Source organism: Saccharomyces eubayanus, chromosome X, assembly GCF_001298625.1.
Source record: "Saccharomyces eubayanus strain FM1318 chromosome X, whole genome shotgun sequence".
Classification (NCBI taxonomy): Eukaryota; Fungi; Ascomycota; class Saccharomycetes; order Saccharomycetales; family Saccharomycetaceae; genus Saccharomyces; species Saccharomyces eubayanus.
The window spans coordinates 606,470-634,034 of record NC_030985.1 but is presented as its reverse complement, the minus strand read 5'-3'; the positions used below and the strand labels follow the sequence as shown (position 1 = coordinate 634,034).

The 27,565-nt window shown below is 42.5% G+C and overlaps 18 protein-coding genes across 18 annotated transcripts; 7 read left to right on the top strand and 11 right to left on the bottom strand.

The window, feature by feature from the left end:
- Positions 1 to 2: 2 nt before the first annotated feature.
- On the top strand, positions 3 to 593 carry ILM1 (Ilm1p; the record flags this gene model as incomplete). Its single annotated transcript, XM_018366211.1, has 1 exon — positions 3 to 593. One exon carries the CDS (start codon positions 3 to 5, stop codon positions 591 to 593), a length of 591 nt encoding a protein of 196 aa, XP_018221417.1.
- A 130-nt stretch (positions 594 to 723) lies between these two features.
- On the bottom strand, positions 724 to 2,085 carry STE24 (zinc metalloprotease; the record flags this gene model as incomplete). The annotated part of the gene is made up of 1 exon (XM_018366210.1): positions 724 to 2,085. One exon carries the CDS (start codon positions 2,083 to 2,085, stop codon positions 724 to 726), a length of 1,362 nt encoding a protein of 453 aa, XP_018221416.1.
- Positions 2,086 to 2,332: 247 nt separating this feature from the next.
- On the bottom strand, positions 2,333 to 3,169 carry TDA4 (Tda4p; the record flags this gene model as incomplete). The annotated part of the gene is made up of 1 exon (XM_018366209.1): positions 2,333 to 3,169. One exon carries the CDS (start codon positions 3,167 to 3,169, stop codon positions 2,333 to 2,335), a length of 837 nt encoding a protein of 278 aa, XP_018221415.1.
- A 375-nt stretch (positions 3,170 to 3,544) lies between these two features.
- DI49_3125 (uncharacterized protein) lies at positions 3,545 to 3,808 on the bottom strand (the record flags this gene model as incomplete). The annotated part of the gene is made up of 1 exon (XM_018366208.1): positions 3,545 to 3,808. The coding sequence occupies one exon, from the start codon at positions 3,806 to 3,808 to the stop codon at positions 3,545 to 3,547; it is 264 nt and encodes an 87-aa protein (XP_018221414.1).
- A 966-nt stretch (positions 3,809 to 4,774) lies between these two features.
- Positions 4,775 to 5,518, top strand: RSM7 (mitochondrial 37S ribosomal protein uS7m; the record flags this gene model as incomplete). The annotated part of the gene is made up of 1 exon (XM_018366207.1): positions 4,775 to 5,518. The coding sequence occupies one exon, from the start codon at positions 4,775 to 4,777 to the stop codon at positions 5,516 to 5,518; it is 744 nt and encodes a 247-aa protein (XP_018221413.1).
- A 56-nt stretch (positions 5,519 to 5,574) lies between these two features.
- On the bottom strand, positions 5,575 to 5,814 carry DI49_3123 (uncharacterized protein; the record flags this gene model as incomplete). The annotated part of the gene is made up of 1 exon (XM_018366206.1): positions 5,575 to 5,814. The coding sequence occupies one exon, from the start codon at positions 5,812 to 5,814 to the stop codon at positions 5,575 to 5,577; it is 240 nt and encodes a 79-aa protein (XP_018221412.1).
- A 356-nt stretch (positions 5,815 to 6,170) lies between these two features.
- NNF1 (MIND complex subunit NNF1) lies at positions 6,171 to 6,776 on the bottom strand (the record flags this gene model as incomplete). Its single annotated transcript, XM_018366205.1, has 1 exon — positions 6,171 to 6,776. One exon carries the CDS (start codon positions 6,774 to 6,776, stop codon positions 6,171 to 6,173), a length of 606 nt encoding a protein of 201 aa, XP_018221411.1.
- Positions 6,777 to 7,088: 312 nt separating this feature from the next.
- PXP2 (Pxp2p) lies at positions 7,089 to 7,940 on the top strand (the record flags this gene model as incomplete). Its single annotated transcript, XM_018366204.1, has 1 exon — positions 7,089 to 7,940. One exon carries the CDS (start codon positions 7,089 to 7,091, stop codon positions 7,938 to 7,940), a length of 852 nt encoding a protein of 283 aa, XP_018221410.1.
- A 190-nt stretch (positions 7,941 to 8,130) lies between these two features.
- Positions 8,131 to 10,182, bottom strand: YMR1 (phosphatidylinositol-3-phosphatase YMR1; the record flags this gene model as incomplete). Its single annotated transcript, XM_018366203.1, has 1 exon — positions 8,131 to 10,182. The coding sequence occupies one exon, from the start codon at positions 10,180 to 10,182 to the stop codon at positions 8,131 to 8,133; it is 2,052 nt and encodes a 683-aa protein (XP_018221409.1).
- Positions 10,183 to 10,868: 686 nt separating this feature from the next.
- Positions 10,869 to 14,225, top strand: CPA2 (carbamoyl-phosphate synthase (glutamine-hydrolyzing) CPA2; the record flags this gene model as incomplete). Its single annotated transcript, XM_018366202.1, has 1 exon — positions 10,869 to 14,225. The coding sequence occupies one exon, from the start codon at positions 10,869 to 10,871 to the stop codon at positions 14,223 to 14,225; it is 3,357 nt and encodes a 1,118-aa protein (XP_018221408.1).
- Positions 14,226 to 16,878: 2,653 nt separating this feature from the next.
- On the top strand, positions 16,879 to 17,175 carry DI49_3118 (uncharacterized protein; the record flags this gene model as incomplete). The annotated part of the gene is made up of 1 exon (XM_018366201.1): positions 16,879 to 17,175. One exon carries the CDS (start codon positions 16,879 to 16,881, stop codon positions 17,173 to 17,175), a length of 297 nt encoding a protein of 98 aa, XP_018221407.1.
- Positions 17,176 to 17,311: 136 nt separating this feature from the next.
- On the bottom strand, positions 17,312 to 18,343 carry LIH1 (putative lipase; the record flags this gene model as incomplete). Its single annotated transcript, XM_018366200.1, has 1 exon — positions 17,312 to 18,343. The coding sequence occupies one exon, from the start codon at positions 18,341 to 18,343 to the stop codon at positions 17,312 to 17,314; it is 1,032 nt and encodes a 343-aa protein (XP_018221406.1).
- A 270-nt stretch (positions 18,344 to 18,613) lies between these two features.
- Positions 18,614 to 20,785, bottom strand: ECM27 (Ecm27p; the record flags this gene model as incomplete). The annotated part of the gene is made up of 1 exon (XM_018366199.1): positions 18,614 to 20,785. One exon carries the CDS (start codon positions 20,783 to 20,785, stop codon positions 18,614 to 18,616), a length of 2,172 nt encoding a protein of 723 aa, XP_018221405.1.
- Positions 20,786 to 21,047: 262 nt separating this feature from the next.
- ADO1 (adenosine kinase) lies at positions 21,048 to 22,070 on the bottom strand (the record flags this gene model as incomplete). The annotated part of the gene is made up of 1 exon (XM_018366198.1): positions 21,048 to 22,070. One exon carries the CDS (start codon positions 22,068 to 22,070, stop codon positions 21,048 to 21,050), a length of 1,023 nt encoding a protein of 340 aa, XP_018221404.1.
- A 558-nt stretch (positions 22,071 to 22,628) lies between these two features.
- SOD1 (superoxide dismutase SOD1) lies at positions 22,629 to 23,093 on the top strand (the record flags this gene model as incomplete). The annotated part of the gene is made up of 1 exon (XM_018366197.1): positions 22,629 to 23,093. One exon carries the CDS (start codon positions 22,629 to 22,631, stop codon positions 23,091 to 23,093), a length of 465 nt encoding a protein of 154 aa, XP_018221403.1.
- Positions 23,094 to 23,154: 61 nt separating this feature from the next.
- On the bottom strand, positions 23,155 to 24,879 carry URA8 (CTP synthase URA8; the record flags this gene model as incomplete). Its single annotated transcript, XM_018366196.1, has 1 exon — positions 23,155 to 24,879. The coding sequence occupies one exon, from the start codon at positions 24,877 to 24,879 to the stop codon at positions 23,155 to 23,157; it is 1,725 nt and encodes a 574-aa protein (XP_018221402.1).
- Positions 24,880 to 25,872: 993 nt separating this feature from the next.
- VPS25 (ESCRT-II subunit protein VPS25) lies at positions 25,873 to 26,484 on the top strand (the record flags this gene model as incomplete). The annotated part of the gene is made up of 1 exon (XM_018366195.1): positions 25,873 to 26,484. One exon carries the CDS (start codon positions 25,873 to 25,875, stop codon positions 26,482 to 26,484), a length of 612 nt encoding a protein of 203 aa, XP_018221401.1.
- Positions 26,485 to 26,608: 124 nt separating this feature from the next.
- On the bottom strand, positions 26,609 to 27,406 carry RSM26 (mitochondrial 37S ribosomal protein mS42; the record flags this gene model as incomplete). Its single annotated transcript, XM_018366194.1, has 1 exon — positions 26,609 to 27,406. One exon carries the CDS (start codon positions 27,404 to 27,406, stop codon positions 26,609 to 26,611), a length of 798 nt encoding a protein of 265 aa, XP_018221400.1.
- Positions 27,407 to 27,565: the final 159 nt, after the last annotated feature.

The following is a 27,565-nucleotide window of genomic DNA, read 5'->3' as shown; positions in this document are numbered from 1 at the left end:
ATATGGCACAAGCCTTTAATACTACAAATGTTACTTTTTTCAGAGTAGCATTTTTATTCACGATCGCGTTTTTTTGTTTGAAGAATGTTAGTTCGATTTTGCAAAATTCATATTTCCTAGTCTTGACAGAAGCTATGAACTTGCCACAATTAACATTGTCACGTTACAACGGCCAACTGGGTCTTTTTGCTCTTCTTTTTGTCCTAAACGGTATCCACGATCTGATTCCATTGTTAGAAAACAATGAAAAATACTTCCAATCTATTGTTCCGCTAAGATTATTATTTTTTTTCATCGTAACAGGTGTTTCATATCTTTGGGAATCAAATTTATACATCCACAACAACGCTGTTTTCATCTACTGTTTTGTAGAGGTTTGGATAAATTTCCTTTTGTATAATGCTGTTAGGGAAGAAAAAAATGAACAATTCAAAAGAGCGAATCAATTTATGCTTGCTGAAGAGGACGTTGAAGAACCCCAACCATTTGTTGTGAAAACAGAAACGACTGAAATTATCGAAATAACCAATGAAGAAGAAGAAGAGGGTGATGATGATGATGGTGATGATGTTGATGAAAAAGATGGAGAATAAGATGGTGGTGACTGGTGCTGAAGGAAATTGTTTTCCTTGTGCTCGTTTTTATATAGATATGTGTATATAAACATAATAAAGCTCAAGTTAATGGTACATGCTAATATATATATATATATATTTTTTTAGATCAGTTCTTTTTCTTTTCGCTAACGTAATCTAAAGCAGTCAATCTTTCAGCTAGAGTTGGGTGAGAATAATGGTAGCTTGAATACAGTGGATCCACATTCATGGTAGAGAGGTTTTTGATCTGTAAGTCAATCAAGGCTCTACATAGGTTTTGCTTGTAGCCCAATTTTTTGGCGTAAGCGTCAGCTTGATATTCATGAGTTCTAGAAATCAAACTCATTACGAACTGCATGGCACATTCTAGTGGAGTTAACAAATCATTAAATAGCATAAATCCAATGATAATAGGAAATTCCTTAGTGATGACCGGGTCAATGAAACCACCAGTCATCCTCTCTGTGAAAAAGCCAAAGGTGTTGTAAAATGAAGAGTTTCTGTAGACGCTGGTGAAAAGTGTGAAAATAAGGAAAGTGTGCAATTGGCTAAAGATGACCATATTCACGATGTGGTTTTTTTGCCAGTGACCAATTTCATGGGCCAAAACAGCTGTAATCTCGTCAGTAGAATTACTGTTAACTAGAGTGTCAAACAATACAATTCTCTTGCTGGTGAAAGGTAACCCTGTGAAATATGCGTTTGAATGAGAAGATCTCTTGGATCCGTCAATTACGAAAATCTGGTCTAAGGGGAAGCCAACTCTGTCAGCCAAATTCTCGATAGATTTCTTCAATTCGCCTTCTTCCAAGGGAGTGAACTTATTGAACAAGGGCATGATGAAAACTGGGATGATTGTCATGGCTAGTACCTGTACGACAAATAAGAAGATCATAATGTACCAAAGGAAATCAGTGGGGAATTTATCAAAAATCTTCAGGAACAGATAAAGGATGGGACCGCCGATGGCGTAAGCCAAAGAAAGACTCTTGAACATGTCGGTGATCCATAATTTGAAGGTCAATTTATTGAAACCGAATTTTTCTTCCAGGACGAAGTGAGTGTAGTAAGATAGTGGCAAATCAACCAAGGTGGACAAACTAGATAAAAGACCCAAGAAACACAAACTTTGTGCAACGGTGGAGACCATGTGGAATTTGACCGGCAGGATCGCATTTGACAAATTAACGGCCATGTGCCAGATTTTAGGGAAGAAATCGTATTTGATGAAGACTAGTTTTTGGGCCAGGTTGTAGACATCGCTGAAGATGGAGAACTTGGCCTTGGCCCGAGAGTAGTTCCTGGATTTGTGGAAAGTTTCATTGTCGATTTCGTCTTCCAGAACAGGAGGTAGCTTTGTTTCAGATAGCTTTTGGTATTGTCTGTAGGTTAGGTAAGATTCGAAAGAGAATTGGGCGATGGAAAACGCAGAAATGATTAGTTTCCACGGAATATTAGGACGGTCAATAATTGTCTTGAGATCAAACATGAGTGAAGGCCTGCGGTTTTCTTCTTTCTTATTTTTCCTTCTGATTTTTGAAATTGTTTAGAGTATAGTTTGGGGCTACGTTTCTTCTTCATTCTTTTTTTCAATACCTCGTTCTCACTTTTTAGGAAGAACAAGGCAAAACGCGAGAAGAAATGACGTACGAAATAGACAAAATGATCTATGGGGTTTTTATTTTTGTCTATAGGAATATACAAAGAGGTATGTAAAAAAAGGTATCGGTGAACGATCAGTCGAGCTTAGGCGAGGTAGACTTTGTAAGTTTCTTGACTAACCTGAGCATTTTCCTGAACCACAGGACGTTCAGAAAGTTCATAAAAATGTTCAGCGACATCATTATGGCGGCGGAGACTTTAGGCAACTCATCTCTGACATTCCACATCTGCTTGAACAAGAGGGCGGATGCGAGAGTGCCCCAGCAGATTCTGACCAAGAAGAACACGGCCATGAGCAGGAAGCCGTTGACGACGTTGAACCACAGCGGAATGGAGTTCTTGCTCTTCGCGTTACACTGCACGATAAACCAGTTCATATTGACGAAGGGGGTGGAGGCCTCGTAGATGAGGAACCTGCCGATGAAGGGCTGGCAGAACGGCCTCAAGGACAACAGAAACACGTACGTGGATCCAAGGGCGTGGCCGGTGAATTCGAGCCCGTAAAGCTTGAAATGACGCATGCACATGGTCAGGTCCCAAAGAAAGTAGCCTACGCTTAGCGAGGAGACCATTGAGCTGTACGAGTCCGCGTAGGTGACGACATTGTAGTGCATCGGCGTGGCGAGGGTGGGCAGCAGGACGGTGTTCGTGATGGCAGCCTGAATCATCGACACGGTGTGGACGTCGAAATCAACTTTCAATAACGGGTCATGGATCGTGGTGTAATGCTTGCGGAAGATCACCCTGTTCAAGAACGGTGCGACGACTGAGAAGGCGAATTGGTAAAAGATGAAGCTGAAGATGATCTCGTGCAGATGTGCGAGTATCAGGTTGGGCGAGTGCGGGAAGAACGACAGCTTCTCGAAAGGACTGGCAAACCCGATCGCCGAGGTGGTAGTATTAGCATTCATGATGGACGGCAAGAGCGAAGGCCTTTAGTAAATCTTTTTTATTATACTATACTAAACTAGACTATATTATGTTGTGTCAAGTCGCGCCAAAACTGGGTCACCCTGGATGTTTTTGCAAATGCCCAAAAACACCAGCTGCGCAGAATTCCGGTTGTATATATACATATATATATATATATACATATATATATATACGAAAACCTCTGTATGTGGGCGTACGTATAAATGCAGTATGCGGTAAAGTCTATTGTCTCTGCGTTTTCCAAGCTGAGAACTGAACGAGTGTTTTTTTGTTGTCTTTTTCGTTTCTGGCCTGATTCAACATTCGTATGCGATGACGGCCGGACGCGTCGTAAAAAAATGCGTGCCACTCAATCACATTATACTGATGGGCCGAATACTATTACCGAGAGAAGAGGCGTCGCTGGAAGTGGAAGCTGCAGCGCCGTCGAAGAGGACAAAGTCACCATCTAAGGCGTCGATCTCGTCAAGGACCCTGTCCAGCAGGTTGGCGTGACCGACCATTTTCCGCAGGTCGAGGTCTCTGTGGTGACGTTTAGCCAGAGCGCACTGAGACAGCTTAGAGCGTATCTTGCTGATGTATAAGTATTGCTGTGGAATGGTGATGTACGGGGACATGCTGCGGGACGAAACAAGGCGGTGGTGATTGACGGTGGGAAGAGAGAAAAACTTCTAGTGCAGATGCAGACTCCTCCGCCTGCATTGCGTCTGCTTTTATACAATACATATGTGGTTGTGATCGTGATCGCGATCGCGGTCGCTTGGCTGCACGGTTATGGTAGTGTTCTAGCAAGGGCGGAAACGGCAGTTACATAATTGATCTGACGATGCATTGAGTACAAACACCTAGAAGATAAACTGCGCGGCGGGGGGGCCGCAGAGAGGAAGCTTCGAGAACGCTTTAAAGTTTTTGTGTTTTCTCGGCCGAGCTCCGTGATGTGTGGGTGCCCCTGCACGCTAGTGCGGGGGCCGGGTCTATGCCCCCTGGGCCCGAAAAAAAACTAGAAAAAAGAGATTGCTGGCTTCGAATTTGGCGACGGTGGTGGCGGACAAAGCTGGAACCGATCGTTTCCAGCCCCCCCGTGGATGTTGTTGATGTTATTGTTGTTGCAGGGGCGCGAGTTGGCCTGGGGAGAATGCTAGGGTAAGCCTATTAAGGGTGCGCGTTGACTTGCCGCCCCTGGCTTTCGGCCGAAAGAAGGCACGCGATTTAGTCACTCTCTTAATTACGCGGCCAATTGATTGGCGGGTGTTTGGGCACATTCTTGCTGCCACATTACATTGTTTTATGGCTGGAACAGGAGATATGAGTGAAACTTTAAAAGTGGAAGATATTAAATCAAAATTAACAAAACTAATCTAAAAGAAAAAAGAAAAGAAAGGAGCAGCTCGGTGATCACGTGTGTAACACGTGATAGGTAGCACGTGACCGGATTATTGATATGCCTTCGTACGGGTGAATTATTTGACGATTGTTCTGAGGTTCAATTTGCGTGGTATAGTACATATATATATATATATATATATATACATGCTATCCACCAGAGGGCATCACCCAATAAAGGCAAAGAGCATACACACACAATGCTGCATTCTGCGAGGAGACATTTGTTGTGCAGGCCACGTCTATTGTGGCAGAGCGGTCTCGGGACTGCTCGTTTCCAGTCTTCGCTGCGAGCACCGGCCAACGAGCCCTTGGCAGAGGGCCAGGTCGACGAATGGCTCGAGGCCATCAACGAGCTGAAGACTGAATTCTCTTCAAAGGACTACCTGCCGGAAACTTCGCTGGCGCCCCCAGGCCAATCCAAGATAGACCTCTTGCATGGCCCGCACACAGAGGCCAAGACCAGGCCCACCACGGRGCAGCTGGAGCAGTGGGAGGCGTTGAAGTCCGTGCCCATCCCTCCACGCAAGGACCCGACGCTGGACCACATCACCAACATGATCATGCGCCACGGAAAGAAGGAGAAAGCGCAGTCCATGCTGTCTAAGGCGTTGTACCTGGTGTACTGCCAGACCCGGCAGGATCCGATCCAGGCTCTGGAAAGGGCGCTGGACGACTTGGCCCCTCTCATGCTCACCAAGACTTTTAACACGGGTGTGGCCAAGGCCTCGGTCATCCCCGTGCCGTTGAACAAAAGACAGAGAAACAGAATTGCTTGGAACTGGATCGTGCAGAGCGCCAACCAGCGGGTGTCCAGCGACTTTGCCGTGCGTCTGGGCGAAGAGCTCGTCGCCATCTCTAAGGGCACCTCCTCCGCCTTCGACAAGAGGGACCAGATTCACAAAACCGCCATCGCTCACAGAGCATACATCCAACTGAAGTAACTAGTTACGGAAATCTCTCCTTGTACATATAACCCATATATAGCCGTATAATCTATCTAGTGGTCCTGGTAGAAGGCAACCCCGACACCAAGCAGACTGCCCCAGAAATTGCACACGATATCGTTCACGTCAAACACCCTCTGTCCACGCGACACCACGCTCTGGGCAAACTCACTCATCACACTCGCGCCCAGTGAACACACGATCACCCCCAACACGTACTTGTTGATCTGCATTCTGCGCACGGCCACGCTGTCCTGCGCAAACATCTTCACAAACAGCCACGACTCCCACATGAACACGACAAAGTGTGCGACCTTGTCGTTAGTCGAGGTGACCGCCTGGAATAATTTGTTCGTAGTAATGCCTAAGGTACGCGCACGCCAGCGAGCTCACCACAAACATACACGCGTATGTCCTTCTTACCTGCGCCATTGGAAATTCTCTTACCACTGTGCTTTTGTTGGGCTTTTTTCTTTTCTCTCCCTGTGTGTGTGTGTAGTGAAGTAGCCTTCAGTTTGAAAAGAAGCACTCGCTTTTCGCCTGGAGGAAATACGCATCTCTCTTGCCTCGCTTGTCCCATCCATGTGTGGATGAATGAATGAATACATAATACAATTTATTTCTTTACCTTACTTACTACACAAACTAGCTAGTAGTTTTCCTTCAACTCCAAAACCATATCGCTCAGGCTTTGCAGCAGCAGTCCATTCACCGGCTGGTCCGTGTGAGAGCCCAAATACTCGTCATACATCTCGTTGATCTCCTGTTTTTCCGCATCCACTTGTGCTTCTAGGTCGTCCAATTCCCGAGCTAACTGATCGTTCATCTCGTTCACCTTCGCCAGCCGTTCGTCTATCTCTTGCACGGCGTGTATCCGCTGGCTGTAGACGTGGCATTCCACAAGCTCCTTACTGGAAAGTTCGTCGATTGCGGGCCTCTCGTCTCCATCATTGAGGCCACCTCCCATGTAACGGTCCTTGGCTTCCGCGATTAGCTCGTCCAACTCATTCAGTTTCTGCTCCACGTCCCTTTCTTCTATGATCTCTTTGAACTCCCTTTGGCATAACTCCGTCCAGAATTCCGTCAACTGTCGCTGACAGTTGGCAACATTTATAGCGCCTTGCTTGGTGTTCACGTATTGCGGGAAGCATGAGCTCACTTTGTCCCAGCTCTGTAATTTCGAAATCGATTGATCCAATGCACGATTGAAGACCTGCTTCAAACGAATGTATCGTATGCCGTGCGTATTCGCCATTCTTCGCCTTCCCCCTTAAGCTTTCCTTTTTTTTTCCTTGCTTTGTTTATTTATTTTCTTGTTATTGTTTCCATCTCATCAATATTTCTTTTTTCTGCTCTCTTCAATTTGTGCTTGAAAAAAAAAATTGCAGATCCAAAGAGCCTAAAAAAAAAAGTGTGACTAATAATTATTCAACGATATGCGTTTAACTACATATGTATACACATACACATATCAAGCGCCAGCCCAGGTTCCAGTAGTCCATCTCTCCCACCATCTCTTTTTGTTTTGCTGTAAAAATATACATATATAATCTGTCAATTTTCAACAATGAACCAGATACTGAATGCGCAAAGACTGATACAATTATCGCAGTTCCATCCTAAACTGAAAAATATATGGTACCTTGTTGCCGCCGCCACTTTCAGTGTTTGTAACGAGCCACAGGAAATACCCAAACTGTACCATTATGCCATGCTACTGAGTAACGACAACGCTCATATGTATAGATTCACATTAGCCTCACAAACCATTGATTTACTTCGTTCAGATTCACAAATAAGGAAAACTCTAATTAATGAAAACTATCAACAGCCGACGTTCTTTCAAAAGCAACTCACAGCGAAATTCAGAGAAGTAATTCTTAGAACGGGGCCCTTAGCAGGCCTTCCAAAGGCCATCAATGGCCTCACTGTGTTAAGGGAAACCACTCCGGACGTTTTGCTACCGCATCTGGATTCAATAGACCCATGGGACGCTGCCATGGGTAATAGTTCTCCGTTCTCAGAGACTGCCATGAGAAGGAAACATGACAAGACAATCCAGGAAAGAGATCATACCATACAAAATGGGTTACGGCATTGGAATTCCATATATAATAAAGTTTCCACCCGTGTGGTGAATAATCTGAACTCCTCGTACCCAGACCTGTGGTATTATACACTAGCTCACGTTTATGGCCCATTATTCTCATTTGATGAGATATTATCCGCGCAAGAAACGAGTTTAGTAATAATCGCCTCTTTGGTTCCTCAAGATGTCAACCCTCAATTGCGTGGGCATTTGAAAGGTGCACTGAATATAGGCTGTGATAAGGAGACTGTAGAAGCTGTCAGAGGATTGGCTATACTCGTATCCCAATGGTGTGGTATCCAATGGAAATCCGGTGTTGTAAAAGTATAAGGACCCTTTCACCAATTACCCATACGTTATAACCATACTATGTATTCATATATATCGCTTATTCATTAAAAATGTATATATGTATACGTATACGAATAACGAAACAATGCTCGAACTTTTATACTTCTATCATTGTATGCAAAATGCTTGACGAGTCAACGCGAGTTACCAACCTTTTCCTTTGGTCGCTTCACTTTCTATTAAACATATCAAACCCAAAAATCGAGAGATTTAAGCCCTTAGATCCATCGGAATTGCAGTGCTCTTTAGTATTTTTATCCATGGGTAGTGATGAAGAACCCTTTTTATGGCGCAATTCGTCGTTCATCTCTGAATCCTTTTTTCCATACAGTTGCCACCACCATTGAATTTTTTTCAAGTCTGGTGAAATCCATTCCACTTTTTCGTCTTCTGCAACTTCTTCGTCATCCTTTACGCTATTGTCCCTCTGTACAAAATTTGGATTAATAAACTGCTTTTTCCTAGACCTAAAATAGTCCCAAACACTTTTGGTCTTGTTCGGCAGATCTTGTTGAAACTTTTCCTTTTCGTTGTTTGAAAGAAACGTTCCGTATTGACATGAATATAAATGATATATTAGTCTTCTAAGGAATCTTTCGTTGAACTCAAATAGGTCTGGATTTTGCGTCAATAATTGATATACGCAGTCTAGAAATTGTTGGAAGACCGGGGAAACAAACTTTAGACTCTTCTTATTCAGTTTGAAATTGTTGTTAAATTTTTTGGATATTTTACTTATATTTATTAAGTTCGTATCTTCGTCATCTCCACCATCATCTTCACCATAATCGTCTTGGTCCATGTCGAAACTATCGCCATTAGTATCGCCGTCGTTAAATAACGAGTGCATGGTGTTGTCGTGGAACCTGACGTCAGAATTTAAATGGCCACTTCGTTCCAGAAACCTGTGACCAAAGGAACACCAATCTTTTTCCACTAAAATCATAAACCCTTCATATGTTCTATAAAACGGATCCAAACACATTTCTAAGAGAGAAACAACCTGACTGGTCCTGTCCCACCCATCAGAACAATGAACCAACACGTTGGAGTGATTGAAAATCATTGATTTTAGAAGCATATCAACTGATTTGAGAATAAGAGTGTTCAATTTCAGCCAATTGGTGAACTTTTGGGACTTGATCAGATTTTGCTCTAACGGTAAATTCAAATCGCCAGCTTGGCAGATGATCTCCGTCATATATGCAGCTGTGTTGGAAACAATATGAATGTTATCTATACCGAGAAATAATCTTGTCACGGTGGGCAATTTTATATTGTTATCGACACCTAGATTACTGTCTGCTAGAAAGAAATTGTAGTTATCCATGTTTTCTGTCCCACCACCCAAGGCCATTTGCGCCAACGCATTGGTCCTCGGTCTTGCGTCTACTATCACGTGCTTGGTTCTTTTGATATCTGTATTAAAAAAAGAGCTAAAACATTCCCAAACCAGTTTTTCATCTTGAATTGACCTCTGGTTGATCAACCCCGGCAATGGTTGTGATGATCTGAGAATGTTACAATCTGTGGCCTTGTGGTGATAAGTTAAAACAGGGATTCTCTTTTGCGATCTGAATTTCGACGCATGCTGGAGTAGCGTATCCGATGTAGACCTCGGTACGAACAGTTGGGAGGGATATGTCGGGCAAAATTCGTACTGTTCGTTAATCATAGATAGTCTCCAAGGGCACGACTCGTCATTATGATCTAGTCCCTGCCTTTGAAATTCCCTAACTGGATCGTATATTTCCCAACTATTGGGCGCGGGCAATTTCCTCTCCAAGTTGTTAGACATGTAAATAAAAGCGTATAGCTTGTTAATATTGCCGACGACAGTCAAATTTAAGATGGACTCATACACTTTCCTCGCTTGTAGGTGCAAATCGCTGCCGAAATCCAAAGAAAAGACCACGTAGTCTTTCCCGATGATCTTAATGTTCACGAATGACCAAAGATCCTTACCCTGGTAGAGCCTATAGTTCTGCGAATCTGTGCCTTCCAATTGGATTTGGTTTGTGGACGTCAATTTTGACAGTAAGGTACTGCCCGGGTTTTTATGCACTCCATAAATCAGTGGGTAGGGAAACCAGAATTCCGTCGATAATTGAGGGGACTCAAAGATCAAATGATGAGTAGTCAAGTGCAAAGTACCTTCGGTGGCTGTGCCTCTTCTATGCAGTACTACATTTGATACTTTAGCAATCTTGATGTACTCCATCTTCGTATGATGGATATTCTTTTCTCCTTTCTACTTGTAGCACTTTTCAATTTTGGGCCACAGAACGAACAATAAGTGTAACAGCCCAACCTCACCAAGCGTCTCCAATACAATTACCTATCACTTCCTGCCAGACTTTCTACTGTCTTCCCTTTTTGAAATCTGGCCTTTTAGGGTAGTGATAAAAAGGTTATTCTGCTATTATTGTGAAATAAAAAAAGAAAGTCTGCAAACCCTACAAATGCTAAATGACCTAAATAATTCCAGCAGTTGACCTACTAAAAGCATTACAAAACCCTGATACTGTGTAGGGTTAAAAAGTGACTCATAGGTGCAAACCACCCACACCTCACAATGCACCTTCGGTTTTCAGTGAAATTTTGCGAATGACTCTTCATTAATTTTGATATAGCAAGCAATGACACTTTACTATCTGAAAAATTGCCTGTCGTAATGATTGTGTCATCCCGAGTAGGCTTCGAGGGAAGCTCATCTCTTTTCCTCTGTTATGGACATTCTCCTTAAGCTACTTGTATATAACAGCCTGTGAATTTTCTACGCCATAGCATGTTTTTTCTCTTGAATTGATCTTGGTCTTGGCTTTTCATTCTCGTACATTAGCATATAAAGAGATTAGCTTTAGTGTATAGGAGCATCACAGTACTGAAACAGAAGTAAAGAGAAAAATGAGTTCGATTTATACGTCTACGGAACCCACCAATTCAGCCTTCACAACTGATGACTACAAACCACAATTGGTTGAAGGTGTAAATTCGGTGCTTGTTATTGGGTCAGGTGGTCTTTCCATCGGCCAAGCTGGTGAATTCGATTACAGTGGTTCTCAAGCCATCAAAGCCCTGAAGGAGGACAACAAGTATACAATATTAGTCAACCCCAACATTGCTACTAACCAAACGTCCCACTCTCTGGCGGATAAGATCTACTACTTGCCAGTCACACCGGAGTACATCACATACATTATCGAGCTTGAAAGGCCCGATGCTATACTCTTGACCTTTGGTGGCCAAACAGGGCTGAATTGTGGTGTTGCTCTGGACCAGTCTGGTGTTTTGGCCAAATACAACGTCAGAGTCTTGGGTACTCCTATCAAGACTTTAATCACTTCTGAGGATAGAGATCTTTTCGCATCTGCCTTGAAAGACATCGATATCCCTATCGCGGAATCGTTTGCCTGTGAAACCGTGGACGAAGCCTTAGAAGCTGCTGAAAGAGTCAACTACCCTGTCATCGTTAGATCTGCATTCGCCCTGGGTGGTCTAGGTTCAGGTTTCGCCAATAATGCTGGTGAAATGAAAGAACTGGCCGCACAATCTTTATCTTTGGCTCCTCAGATCCTCGTAGAGAAATCATTGAAAGGTTGGAAAGAAGTCGAATACGAGGTCGTTAGAGATAGAGTTGGCAATTGTATCACAGTATGCAATATGGAAAACTTCGACCCGCTGGGTGTTCACACTGGTGATTCTATTGTCTTCGCTCCATCGCAAACTTTATCAGATGAGGAATTTCACATGTTAAGATCAGCAGCTATTAAGATTATCAGACATTTGGGGGTTATTGGTGAATGTAATGTTCAATACGCCTTGCAACCAGACGGGTTAGACTATAGAGTCATTGAAGTTAATGCCCGTCTATCTCGTTCCTCTGCATTGGCCTCTAAGGCTACCGGCTACCCATTGGCATACACAGCCGCTAAAATTGGGCTAGGTTATACATTACCAGAGTTGCCTAATCCAATTACAAAGACTACAGTGGCTAATTTTGAACCCTCTTTAGACTATATTGTGGCAAAGATTCCCAAATGGGATCTTTCCAAGTTCCAGTATGTGGATAGATCCATTGGCTCCTCTATGAAATCAGTCGGTGAAGTTATGGCCATTGGCAGAAATTATGAAGAAGCTTTCCAAAAAGCATTAAGACAGGTGGACCCATCAGTCTTAGGGTTCCAAGGGTCCACTGAATTTGGCGATAAACTAGACGAAGCTCTAAGAACTCCGACAGATAGAAGAGTGCTTGCCATCGGCCAGGCCTTGATCCATGAAAACTATACTGTTGAAAGAGTTAATGAATTAAGTAAAATTGACAAGTGGTTCCTCTACAAGTGCATGAATATTGTTCATATATATAAAGAGCTTGAATCTGTAAGCTCTTTGAGTGGTCTAAGTAAAGACCTTTTGCAAAAAGCTAAGAAACTAGGGTTTTCGGATAAGCAAATTGCAGTTACTATTAATGAATACTCCCACACAAATATTAATGAATTAGAAATCAGAAGTTTAAGAAAAGCTTCCGGCATAATTCCATTCGTCAAGAGAATTGATACTTTGGCCGCAGAATTCCCAGCTCAAACCAATTATTTATATACCACTTACAATGCTACCAAGAATGATGTAGAGTTCAATGAACACGGTATGCTTGTTTTGGGTTCTGGTGTTTACCGTATTGGTTCCTCTGTGGAATTTGACTGGTGTGCTGTGAACACCGCCAAGACTTTAAGAGCTCAGGGTAAGAAAACGATCATGATCAACTATAACCCAGAAACTGTCTCCACAGATTTTGATGAGGTTGATAGATTGTATTTTGAAGAACTTTCGTATGAAAGAGTAATGGACATTTATGAAATGGAACATTCTGAAGGTTGTGTTATTTCCGTTGGTGGTCAATTACCTCAAAACATTGCTCTAAAACTTCACGATAATGGCTGCAAGATACTGGGTACTGATCCAAATGATATTGATAGAGCTGAAAATAGACACAAGTTTTCTTCGATTTTGGATTCCATTAACGTCGATCAACCTGAGTGGAGTGAATTAACATCAGTGGAGGAGGCCAAAGTATTTGCATCTAAAGTAAACTATCCTGTTTTGATCCGTCCATCATACGTTCTTTCCGGTGCGGCAATGAGTGTCGTTAACAATGAAGAGGAACTGAAGGCCAAATTGACTTTGGCATCCGATGTTTCTCCTGACCATCCAGTTGTCATGTCCAAATTTATTGAAGGTGCTGAAGAAATTGACGTTGACGCAGTAGCTTATGATGGTACCGTCCTGGTGCATGCAATCTCTGAGCATGTAGAGAATGCAGGTGTTCATTCCGGTGATGCTTCTCTAATCTTACCACCACAGCATCTTTCTGATGATATCAAAATTTCCCTGAAGGATATTGCTGACAAGGTCGCTAAAGCCTGGAAAATCACTGGTCCATTCAATATGCAAATCATTAAAGATGGAGAGCATACTTTGAAAGTCATTGAATGTAATATTAGAGCTTCTAGATCCTTCCCATTTGTTTCAAAAGTTTTGGGTGTCAACTTCATTGAAATTTCTGTAAAAGCGTTCTTGGGAGGTGATATCGTTCCGGAACCAGTTGATTTGATGCTCAACAAGAAATACGACTATGTTGCCACTAAAGTACCCCAATTCTCCTTTACAAGATTGGCTGGTGCCGATCCTTTCTTAGGGGTTGAAATGGCATCTACTGGGGAAGTTGCCTCTTTTGGTAAAGATCTGATTGAAAGTTACTGGACGGCTATTCAAAGCACTATGAACTTTCACGTTCCTTTGCCTCCAAGTGGAATATTATTTGGTGGTGACTTGTCTAAAGAGTATCTGGGCCAAGTGGCTTCTATAGTGGCTACTATTGGTTACAAGATTTATGCCACCAATGAAAATACCAAAAGCTATCTACAGAAGCATATCAAAGAGAAGAATGCACAAATATCTTTAATCGATTTCCCAAAGAATGACAAAAGAAAATTGCGTGAGCTATTCCAGAAATATGATATAAAGGCCGTTTTCAATCTGGCTTCCAAGAAAGCTGAAAGCACTGATGATGTTGATTATGTTATGAGAAGAAATGCTATTGATTTTGCTATTCCTTTATTCAACGAACCTCGCACTGCTTTACTATTTGTCAAGTGTTTGAAAGCAAAGATTGCTGAAAAGATAAAAATCTTGGAATCTCATGATGTTATAGTTCCATCAGAAGTTCGTTCATGGGATGAATTTGTTGGTTTTAAGCCGGAATAATTGCGCAACAGAAGCCCTCGCATTCAACTATAATACTGTATATTACTGTAGTGCACAACAGAGTCTCTGAATTTATATAAGGTAAAGTATACCATATGTACATATAGAACGCATATAAGAAATTAGATTAAACAGACTTTAAAATTGATAGATGCCACCAAATGGGTTTTCCCTTATTGCTCCTCAAGGTTATCATCCTCGTAGTATTTTTGAATCATATGTTCCTACCTGGAAGTGAGAAATGTTACTAATAAACGTATGCGAACAATACTGTTCAACTTTGGCATAGTTTACATGAGCTGAGCTTAATTTCATGTGCTACGTCATACTGAGGAGCCTCTTGTATTCTAGGACTGCCTCTATAGCCGCATTATATTCACTTCGAATTATACTGAATAGATAGAGATTTTAAACTCTCTGAATTTCACGCATTGATATTTGGAGAAGTTTATGATGTAAATTCTCGCACTTCGTACTAGACATTCGAAGAGGTACCATGAGATATATTAAATTAAACGACGTAGAATGACAATCAATATGATAATTACGAGTTAAGGGACCTCTGGAGCCTTTGCGAGGCTTTTGAGAAAACGAGAGCTACATGGAACAGGAAAAAAGCATCTGGATAATCGGAATTGGAAACGAAGAGCAGTTGATCAATGATGCTTTTGATAACACTATTATGTTCACACTGACAGGTGAGTTATAGTCGACGCTCGTAGAGATGGGAGTATTAAGCGCTTTGTGACACATTGGTCGAAACGAAGTCTCAGGTGGAAGATAAATGTAGATTGACGGCTAATGAAGCTTTATCTCAAAGAACTCATTAACGGACCTCATGTATATGACACGGTGCGCGCCGGGAATATCCACACGGATGGTAGGCTGCTAGATGAAGGAAGAGAGTACCAGGCAGTGTGGAAAGTTGACTTCCATGGGATTTTAGATCTTAGTAGGGAAATATCTTTACACTCTGCATATCTGGAATGCTGTTTAATACGTAACGGTGAGCACAGTTTGATTTTAAGGTTTTCCGAACTTCAATTGGCCATCAGACTGTTCTCTGCCTACAGTTATTATACATGCAATGACTAGCACCACTGTATCTACGATAATTGTAGTGTAAATAATTTATAATGGTACCGCTGAGCGCCTGTTCGCCTATTGTATCTTCATTCTTGTGAGAAAAACCAGTAGCATGATTCTCGAAAAAGGACTTCATCCAGCATTGCGACGGAAAATGGTGGAAAGTTCTATAAACATACCGATGATATAGCCATCGTTAGTGTACTGGCTCCTTTCTAATGACATACGCACCGGATAAGTGAGATATCATATTTATGATTGAGTCCCAGGATAATTATACCCGAACTGACGGGACAAGTATTGACTATTGTTTACTCATTCCTATGAAGCCATGTAGGGCCACTGTTTACCTAACGAGGATATCATTATACACAGTATTATAATATGGCATGGAGCAGTGAGAATATCTTAATTCTCATGGAATTTTGTGGAAGACAAAGACCAATTATATAACAGAAAAATGAATGACAGTATACAAAAGAAAATAAAGATGTTATTCGATATCACGTAAAAAATACTCTGGATTTCCTTTCGTGAATTTTTACAGCTTCGAGAAATTTTTTTAGCATACTTGTACATTCCCAATATTGTTATCTTACACAAAAGTTAGATCCCGAAAGTTGTCACCAAACTCAATTAGTCTTGATGAGTGAGTAGCGCTTGCGTCAGAAGTTGTGGGGATGTGTATTACGGGCTTATATCCTCCACATGATAACGCTTCCATTACGATACGTAAAAATTTATATAATTTATGATATCGGACTATATCATCTTTTACCAACCAAATTTTGGCATAACGGCTATGCAGTGGGGAAAAGGAACACCCACGTAGACCTGTTCTTTTAGTGCTGGGTCACCACCTGCATTTCCTCCTGTGTAAACTGTTCTGGTAGGCAGAGCAGTAAGGACAGCCGACGTATGGAACACGCCTATACTGCGGAGAGGATCCGCACCAAAACCCGCAAGGTGAGATGGCAAACGTGCGCTAGCTAAGCGATATCTCATAGAGTCGGTCTGATACATCAGTAGCGTGAGGCATACCATCCTCGTCCTCATCGATAGAATTTGAATTAATCCAGGCAGTTGCATTCTCGAGCGTTGTTAACAATTTAGTGTCAACCAATCTCTCGGTAGTAGCATCTATAACAGAGATGTTAAGTGTATAGTCGCTTGTGCCCCAACATGTTGAGTAATGGATATATGTGTTGAGGTCAGTAGAATTGAGCTATGATGCTACCATCACTGCATCAGTAGATGAAAGAATTGTARAAACACCTGGGGGACAATTCATATTTATTTTTCTCTGTCAATTTTTGGAATACAGAACACCAATCCTATTTGAAAAGACGTTCACATTGATACTTGAGATAATGTCTGCATATATATATCATGATTCGAACGTTTGAGGTATTTATGACAAAAACCTCAACAAAAATGAAGCTAATTCTGAGTAAAGACCTGCAACTGCATATATGAACCTTACTTTCAATCGATTTGAGAATACTGCCACGCGGCGCTCAAAAAAGTGTTCCGCAAGAGATGTGTCTTAAGAAATGAAATCTCTTCAATGTTTCAATTCACTTTTCAGGAGGTGATATATTCAAGATTCATATGGATACTAAAAGTCATGTGTGATGATAGTTATGATCCGGTAGAAGAATACTATTTCAAACAAAATGGCGCAAACCCTGGGGGGCAGGAAAACTGGAATAAGCAACAAGCAAGCCAGATGTATGCAAGAAGTTTACAACCCGAGAGTTTACCAGCTTTGAACCCACTTTCTTACAACAAAGAATGGGTCAATTTAGGAAAAAGAAATTTGGACGAAGAACAGCCAAGTGGAAAACGCAAGAGAAGAGAGTAGATACCTCCAAGAAAGATACTTTATCAAAGAACAATCATAAATTTGAAAGTGGCTGTATTTAGTTCGAAATAATTCTAGAAGCGGTATGTAATATATGAAGAAATAACTATAAATTAAACATAAAGCAAGGCAGGTCTTAAAGTCCAGAGCACCCAAATACGTCGATAAAATAGGCTCGATGTTCATAAACATGTAACCAGTCTTCAACTAAACCGCTCATGCCATCCCGGAATCCATCGTTTAGAGCCATCTTGTTGTTTCTACCACGATACTCAACATCTTCTGCATTTTGAGGTATTCCGATCTTGTTAATATAAATCTCCAAACCGGCCGGATGATAAAATGGTGGGACCATGGGAATATAATCTCCATTATGGACCACTCGAAAATACCCCTTACGGAACTGGATTTCTTTTTTTGATATTGAGTCCTTTTCTATAGCCTCTGTCTCAAACAATTCGTCCACCCATTGTCTCATTTCACTATTAAATATCTTTGGTGTTGCATATGTCAAGACCAAAGGATCAAAGCCCCTTAGCCTCAATTCAATCCCAGCCAAACTTGCTAATGCTGCCCCTAATGAATGACCTGTCACAACAATTCGGTAATCTGGATAGCTTTCCAAAATACTCTCCATTTTTCTGAAAACGTCCATCCCAAGGGTTTCGGTGAATCTGAGAAAGCCTCTGTGCATTTTACAGCCTTTACATTCTCTTAGCTTTCCTTCCTCTATAAGCTTGCGATATTCATTCACGCAAAGCGGAGTATACTCAACTGGGTATATTTCGAAATCACTAAACCAATCTTGTTTAGTTGTAGATCCTCGAAAGGCTAATATAACAACATTCTTTCCATGATCAACAGCCACATAACCCGAGCCCAGTTCCCCCTTCTCGGCACTTAGAACCAATTCAATCATTGTTCGACCCGCTGTAGGGTTGATTTTTTCATCCGTACAGAACTTAATATGTGGTGGACAACCTCCATCGTTAAGTGCTTTATTAGGAAAAAGTAGATTGTCAGATATGCAGCTTGATATCGCGGACGCTTTAATGAAGTATACCAGGCGTTCATAAATATAAGGAGTAATCGCCAACTTTGGTGAACAATGGACAAAGGGTGTAAATGCTATTAAAAGATAAAATATAAAAAAATTTGTAGATATCATAATTATTATTTTTATTAACTGAAAATAAATAATAGTTTCTAAGCGCTACTATTATTACTTGGGGCCGGATTGGAGTGATTGAATGATCCAAAAAGATGAATACTGGGGACAAAACTTGTGCATACAGAAGAGTGTATTTTCAAAGATAGCTTACAGTAATCTTGAAAATAAATCCTTAATTAGTTGGTGCATTGTTGCTGCGCGGATCTGTTACGGCGCCAAAAAGTGTCACAAAAACAAATTTATTTGAAGACATGCTTTTTGGTAATCCTACTGAAAAAGCTCTAGAAGTACATTAATTAAAGTGGCGAGTGCCCATAACCCGCACATACACATTCCGACTAACTTCATATCTCTTGCGAGGTATCGCTTAATATCCTTCGGTCCGCCAAAGAATAGAAGCAAGAGAATAATCTGTAGGATAATGAAAATGCAAGAAACGACGAATTTGTAATTTAATCCATCGTCAAGTTGGCTCGGCTCTTGTAATTTGACTTTTCTTAAAAACCACCAGTCGTTATCATTAAAAACGCCAATAAAAAGCATTGCAACTAGCCCACTGAAACCTATACCGCCCATGGAGTTTAGCATTACACCACCCAAACAAGATGCACATGATATCATGAAAAACTTCGTTGCCAAGTGTATCCTTTCTTGATGATGAGTTTGCGTCTTGTAAAGCCTGCACATGGAAATATTGGAGATCAGATCACCAATTGAATTACCCCATGCAAAAATAGTTAGGCCCAGTATGGCTTTCGATAATCCCAATATTTGTTGATATATTTCCATCATTTCAATAAGACAGTTGGCTAAAAGGGATATCCATAGTATAATATTTATTATCCCGACGGCCAAGAAAATCACCTGGATGCAGGTATTGAGTCTTTCGAGTAACTTTCTTTTTTGTAGTTTTTCTTGTAGAATATTCGAGCTATCTAACGATAGAGTGAATTTATTATGCAAATTTACCTTTGTGATAAACACCGTTAATAGTAGAATTAAACCAAGGGATACAATAAAAGGGAGAAGATAAACGAAATATCCCAGATGGGCGGCCAGAAGAACAGAAAGCGTATTGCAAAAGAGGAATGGCGCAGTAACCGACTGAATAAATAACAAAACTATGGGCAAAGTTGTTAAAGAATATTTGTTTAGGGTAGCGTCATAACTGAGCATATCTGTAGGTGGTTGTGGGCATGATAATTTGAACACAATGAAAAATGGAATGGTGATAATGGAGAATATCGCATCTGAGGTAGATTTTTGAGAAAAATTCGACAAATGTGGTAAAAATATTTTTAAGATCCAACCTGCAGATTTCTTTGAGATTCGTCGCATCTCCCGTGTCCTGAAGTGATCATGTATTGGGGGTTCTAGTGATGTCCGTTCTTCAGATTCTTCGTCGTCAGAGTTATCGTGGTAAGGAGCGAACATTGCAGGAGAACTATTTATGGCTCTATCAGAATCAGCATATTGCCCAAAGCCGTTTGTTGGCTCACTAAAGGGTCGTTCAGCCGCGCCAGCAGCAGCTGTTGTAATAGCGGGCCAGTATTTAGCTGGTGTGAGGCTACGCAAGGTAGTTAGTTCAGCCATTTCATTCCTTGAGTCATCTTCCTCCATGGACGAGTTTTCGAGCATTGATAAGAAACTATTAAAATCCATGGCAGATAGTAAACTTGGCTTGATGCCGTGTGTTAAAGAATTAGACACGTCAAAGCCGGGCTGTACAGGCGGTAGTAGGCCTGAGGCCATAAGCGAGTCATCTGAAGACGGAGAGACAGAGTTCTCCCTGAGGTCCGAGTCAGCACCAACGTTAGCAGCGGGTTCTGGGGAATGATTGAATTTAAAAGTCAGTTTAACGACTAAATAAAATGCGTAAAGAAAAACCATTAAAAGGCAATTTAGCACAGTGACCTGGTTCATAAAAGAAATGTAACTCATCATGCACATGGCGACCAAAGTGAATACCAAATCCCTAATAATAGAAAGTTTTTGGATCTGCGAGATTTCAATCTGGGTTCTGGACATAATCATGAAGATGGAACCTTCCACGATGCACATGATGATTCCGCACGCACCTAGCACTTCGCCGATAGAGAGCGATGCTGAAGCAGACCTTGTTTCTCTGGTAGAGGTCGCCCAGCTCACCAGGTTTGAGAACAGGTCAGGTGAAGAATTACACCATGACAGCAGAATCGCCATTAAGGCCCCCGTATGAGAAGCATGGGACGCTGGTTTCGCTACTAACGAACCATTCGATCGAAGACTGTTGGGGTCTGAAATATGGGCCACATTGGGGCAAAGAAAGTCAGACGCGCAGATGCCTAGTAACACGAACGCTATGATGATGTGTAACAGGCTCGGCACAATAAACGCTATCGACAATTTAGGGTCCCCGTACAGTAATTCCGGATGGGCCACTTTGATTGCCCAGTCCATGATACTGAGTTAATCTTGCTTGCGTACTAATGAAGGCAGGATGGGAGAGGTATTTTTTGTCGTTAGTGCTGTTTTTGCCTTTTTCTCTTGATGGAAGAGTTTCTTTTTCCTTATTGTGGTATAAGAGGCTTATTTGGCGTAAAACAGGCGGCGATCCAGTCTTCGCCATAAAGGAAGATGTGAAATAAGACAAGAAGTGGCACGTGAAGCGTTATAGATGTAAGTATCTTATCTTTTTTTTGTTATACTATACAAGAGAAACCTATTTAGAGAAAGATAATTTTTGGGAGGGGTAAGAAGGACCGACTTCTTGGATAGACAAAGCAGCCAACCATTGACCCATGTCAATAGAGGTTTCCAAGTCCTTTCCTTGGGTCAACCCGGCCATGAACCCACCAGCAAAGGCGTCTCCGGCACCGTTGGTGTCGACGATCTTGGAGGAGTCCAAGGGCTTGACGGCGTAGGTGGCGGTGCCCTTGGAGGACACGACGACGGTTGGTTCGACACCGTGAGTGAAGATGACGGTCTTGTCAACTGCAGAGTCCTTAACGATTTTTTGAGCAATGGCCTCCAAGTCGGTGTTGGCGCAGCCCAACTGGAAGGCATCGCAGAAGGCCTCGGCTTCAGATTCGTTAGCGATGATGATGGTGGCGTAAGGCAAGACTCTGGCTAATGCGTCTTTGAAGACGTGAGGGATGAAGGGAGCACTCAAGTTCAAAACCAATGGCTTGTTGTTTTCCTTGGCGTGTTGGCCCAACTTGACGATCGCGTCTGGAGACACAGTCAAATGGAACCCGCCGATGTAGAAGAGCTTGGCGGCTTCAACCAAGTCCCAGTGCTTGTCCAAGTGGTCTGGGGTGAAGAAGTTAGCGGCACCCAAGTCAGTGACCAAGGATCTGTTGTGGCCAGTGATCAAAGCGGCACACTTACCGGTGCCGACGTCGGTTTGTACCTGGTACATGGACTTGACACCAGCTTTTTCATTTTCGTTAAGCAATCTTTCACTGAACTTGTCCTTACCGACGGAACCGAAGTAGACAACCTGGCCGGCGCCCAAGACATAGGCAGCGCCTCTGGCGGTGTTCTGCGCAGCACCACCGGCAACAAGCTTGGAGCCAGGCATCTGCAAGAGCTCATCGAAAATGGCTAGCTTGGCATCACCGGACTTGGCGTCGACTAAGATGGCGTCGTTGTCTTTTAGCGAATACTTGGCCAAGTATTCAGCCGTGACATCAGCCTGGAAATCTAGAAGGGGGTTACCCAATACTACCAATGGAGCGGACATGATTGGTTGTGTTTGTTTTGTGTGTATGTGTGCTTTCTGTCTTGCTATAGACTAGAGACGATGACTACACAGTGTGGCATATTATGCCTATTATATCAAGTAGGGAAAACGGGCCTCGAAGAAATTTTCAGGCCAAATTTCAGATCGCGCGCGACGAGGCCGCCAGCCCATGTGAAAATTATCGGCGACTCAAGAAAGAAGTTGCTAATCCCACAGGTAATAGCGAAGATGCGTATTTGGGCGATTTGGCCTCTGGGGCACGCCCCATTGGGGCGTGCCACGCATCGTTCCAGAGTACGTGCCATTAGCGGTGTCGATAAGGCTTCTGGCAGCGTAAATACCGCCCGCCAGAAGCACCGAACCCGCTCCCCTAGGGGCACCCAGCACGGCCGGAGCGTTAAACCGGTGTGTCGGAATTACTAAGCCGTCACCCCTTCCGCTTGGCTCGCCATCGCAGACTGGTATATAAAGAGCTGCTTTTGGGCACACCGAATTCGATGAAGGAAGAAAGCTTACGCACACGGTCATCTCAACACAACACAATACAATTATTTCATCATGGTTCAAGCTGTCGCAGTGTTAAAGGGTGATGCCGGTGTTTCCGGTGTCGTCAAGTTCGAGCAAGCCTCCGAATCTGAGCCAACCACTGTCTCCTACGAAATCTCTGGTAACAGCCCCAATGCTCTTCGCGGGTTCCACATCCACGAGTTCGGGGATGCCACTAACGGCTGTGTCTCTGCCGGCCCCCACTTCAACCCTTTCAAGAAGACCCACGGTGCGCCAACCGACGAAGTCAGACACGTTGGTGACATGGGTAACTTGAAGACCGACGCCAATGGTGTAGCCAAGGGCTCTTTCCAAGACAAGCTGATCAAGTTGTTCGGTGTCAATTCCGTCGTCGGCAGAAGTGTCGTCATCCATGCTGGTCAAGATGACTTGGGTAAGGGTGACACTGAAGAGTCTTTGAAGACCGGTAACGCCGGCCCAAGACCTGCCTGTGGTGTCATTGGTATAACTAACTAATATTATTGTATATGTAAACGTATGTATGTATGTAAGTAAATTTAAGCACTGAAGAAAACATTTATTCATTCATGGTGTTCATGCCCTGGACCAACTCGTCAAGCATTCCGGAGGCTGCAGCCACAAGCCCCAAGAACGGCCTCGATGGCTCCAACACTTTGGAAGTGTATTCCGGATGGTATTGGGCCCCCACGTAGTAAGGGTGGCCTTTCAACTCGAATATTTCGCAACGCTGGCCGGTTTCGTCCTTGCCCACAAAAACAAGGCCACGTGACTCCATCTCGTCCACCAACGCAGGATTAATCTCGTACCGATGGCGGTGTCTCTCGTGTACTTCGCTAGCACCGCCGTACAGCTTCCTTATCCGGCTCGATTCCGAGCCTGGTTGGAAGATCGTGGGCCTCAACCCCAGTCTCATCGTTCCGCCCATGTGTTCCTTGTCGATTTCGGGCATGTATATGACTACTTGGTCCTCAGGTTTTAATAGCGACTCGTCCAAAAATTCTGTAGAGCTGCTGTTTGGGCGGCCCATCACATGACGGGAAAACTCGATGGCAGCAACCTGCAACCCAAGACACACTCCCAGGAAGGGAACACCGCTTTCACGGGCCCATTTGGCGGCAAGGACCATACCTTCTATGCCCCTCGAGCCAAACCCACCGGGAACCAAGATGCCGTCGGCGGAGCTGAGTTTGTTCCATGACTCGTGGAACTTGTTCTTGTCCAGCTCTTGGGTCTCGGGTTCCAGGTCACTTGCCTCCACCCAAAGGATTTCTAATTGGCGGCGACATTTCATGCTTGCATGTTCTAGCGATTTCGTCACTGATAAGTACGAGTCCTTCAAATTCGTATATTTGCCAACAAGGGCAATCTTAACCACATCGTCGGAATCATCCAGGCTCTTGGTCATGGCCTCCCAGCCGGCCAACAATTGGGATCCCCTTTCCTTGTCCTCTGAAGTCAATGGAACACTTTCTAAGTTCAATCTTGTATGTAGATAGTCGATCATGTGTTGTTTCAGTAACAGCAGGGGTACGTGGTACGTCGAGTTAACATCATGAACGTTGACTACTTGCTCGGGTCCCACGTGGCAAAACATGGCGATCTTATCGATCGTGGCTGCGCTTAGTTCTTCGGTACATCTACAGGCAATCATGTCAGGGATAAGTCCCAGTGATCTTAAATCTTTGATTGCAGCCTGAGTAGGTTTGGTCTTTTGTTCGCCATGGATAACAGGCACCAATGAGACATGGATTAGCGCAAAGTTCTCTCTGCCAACTTTGAACTGGAATTGACGTAACGCTTCCACAAAAGGTGCACTTTCAATATCACCTACAGTACCACCCAATTCAATGATACAGACGTCAGGTTCCAAGCCTGTATCGTCCACTGGAATTCTTGAAACACGCTCAATCCAGCTCTGGATCGCATTAGTCAAATGAGGAACAATTTGTACAGTCTTTCCCAAATAATCGCCTTTTCTTTCTCTGGAAATAACATGAGAATATATCTTACCAGTGGTGATATTATGGTCTTTGCTTAAGGTTATACCGAGGTATCTTTCGTAGTTTCCGAGGTCCAAATCAGTTTCTCCACCATCATCAAGAACAAAACACTCACCATGCTCCAAGGGAGACATCGTCCCCGCATCGATGTTCATATAAGGGTCAATTTTGATAGAAGTGACTTTGAGACCAAGCGTCTTCAGTAGCATCCCCGTGGAGGAAGCTAGAACACCCTTACCGATGCCTGAGATAACACCACCAGAAACAATAACGTATTTCATTTTCGATTACACAATTTAGATTGTTTGGAATTCTATTTGACTACAATTTGATAGTTTAATTAATAGAAGGCTAGAAATTAAAAAACAAAAACGGAAATAGAATAAACTAAATAGGACAAGATAAACAAGAAGAGCCAGGGGGAGACCTAAAACAAAACAAAAAAAGAAGAGTAACATCGGCAGGCGACCAGATTTAGTAAGAAAGCAAAAAAGACTAGAAACTCAATGGGACAATCGTGCTACTTATATAGTTTTTTTTTTTTCTTCACCTTTTTGATGTCAAGTAAGCGTCCCATACGAAAATGAAAAATTTTACTGAACGCGTAAAACAAAGTAGAAATAAATCCAAACCAACTATCGCACTATATTATTAGTTATTCACCATGTGGGGCAGATTCGCGGTATATCATTCTTTCCAAAGTAGTCTATTAGGCCGTTGATAGTATGCTTTCTTAGTGTTTTGTTTTCAAAAAGAAAAAATATGGTTGAGTCAAGTACTCAAAACTCCGTAGGGGTTGCTCGTTATGGAAATCCAGTTGGACCATGCAGAGCTTCTTGTATTTGGTAATGTAAGCTAGTATGCAATAGTAGGCAGGATGTGCTAGAAAAATTTGGTTTTAGTTATATACGTATGTTAGCCAATAGTCTTGTTTTAACGACCACTTAAATCGTCTGTTTCTTCGACTACTAAACCTCGGACTTGGCCATAGACGATTATACCATGACTGCAGTGGCCTCGTGGGATAGCTATGGCGCTATATTCGCAAGTTTACTATTTTAAGCATAGTTGTACTTGATCGCTCGTCAAACAGTTTCGTCTTTTTGAATCTGTTGTCCCCTTATTGTGAAAAAATATTGCTTCATAAAGTAGACAGCGTAAGATCGTGAAGAAGTTTTGCAGGCCCGTCCACCTTGATTATATTATCGAGCAAACTTTTCGCATACTTTAAAGCACCGTCTAGAGCTCCTCCTGTTGCCTTATTATAACACTATATGATGGCTTCATTACCTCCAGTGTATTCATTCCCGCCGCTTTACACACGGCAGCCCAATTCTTTAACGAGAAGACAACAGCTAAGTACGTGGATAGATATCATATCACAATATTGTAAGAGCAAAAAAATCTGGTACATGTCAGCCGATGGCACTGTGATCGATGACGACAGATCAGAAAATGGGAAAACAGATAACGAAGATTCGAAAAAAGTCGGTAAGAACCTTTTCAATAACGAAGAAATTCAAAGATCTGTATCGCAGGTATTTATCGATGAAATTTGGTCACAAATGGTGAAAGAAGGCAAGTGTTTACCTATTGACCAAAGTGGTAGGAAAAGTAACAATACCACAACTACGAGATATTTCATACTGTGGAAAAACTTGGACAACTGGGCTTCATTGATATTGCAGTGGTTCGAAGACTCCGGGAAGCTGAACCAAGTCATTACGTTATACGAATTGAGCGAAAGTGATGAGACTTTAAGTTGGGAATTCCACGGTATGCCGGAAAACTTGTTATATTATTCTTTGAAGCCATTGTGTGATAGAAACAGGGCTACGATGCTTAAGGATGAAAATGGCAAAGTAATTGCCATTAAAGTTGTTTAGACAAAAAAAGCGAGAAGATATAGAAAACTATTTACAGTATATATAAGACTCTGATACAGCGCTCGCCACCTGTACTTACGTAGATACATTTAAGCGTAGAAAAGCGATGTCCCCCTTCCTTCTCTTATTTGGACATATCAGAGAATAATCTATTATTGACCACTGACCAATTCAAGTTATCAAGAACATTCTTCACGTACTCAGATCTGTTTCCAACGCCGTAATCATGCAAATAGGCATGATCCCATAGGTTGACGCAAATTAGAGGCATGGTCCAGTCCTGAACTTTACCATTCAGTTTGGTTGAGTTTTCAATCATTTCTTTCATTTGCTTCAAGGTACCAAACTCGTCGATAGAAATTGCGCTGTTTAAATCGAATGTCTGGTTTCTGGGGAAATAATACGGCGTACCGTTGTTTTGACAGGTTAATATAAAGAGTTTTTTTTCACTATTTTCTACGAGAAATAACCAGCCCTGGCCCAACACTTCGTTTTCTGAACGATGGATCATTTCTTCTTTCACTACGTCCCAGTCACTGCCGTTGAACGAGTCTTGGATTCTGGACAAAAATAGCCTGGATGGTTCTGTCTTCCCTATTGGAGAATCACTATCACTTTCGGTAATAGAAGGAAGAATATTCTCCATAAACAAGTGATTATTATGAACAGATGAAGCTAAATTGAAAATATTGGATTGTAATGGGTTCCCTGCAGTTTTCAGCAGTATATGGAATGGATGATATGACTCGAGAGACTGCCCTGCAGTAGCTAGCGTCAGCTTATCACACAGGTACTGCTGGTAGTCGRTCCATGCTACCTTGAAACCAGAAGAACTGAGTACTTTGGGAACTCCCTTTTGTAGTAGTGCTTTAGTATTGGGTAGCCTTGGTACCGTGTGGATACCTCTTTTAATAACAAACATGGCCTGTATTTCGTTTCGACAAACTGGTACTATATCTTCAGGCTTCCAAAATTAGTGTCGGCACGCAATAGACCGCAGTTAGTAATCCTTTTCCAATCTGTTTGTTCCTATTCCTTCCAGTCTTAGTCGTATTCTTGTTCTGGTACCAGAGTGGTTGTT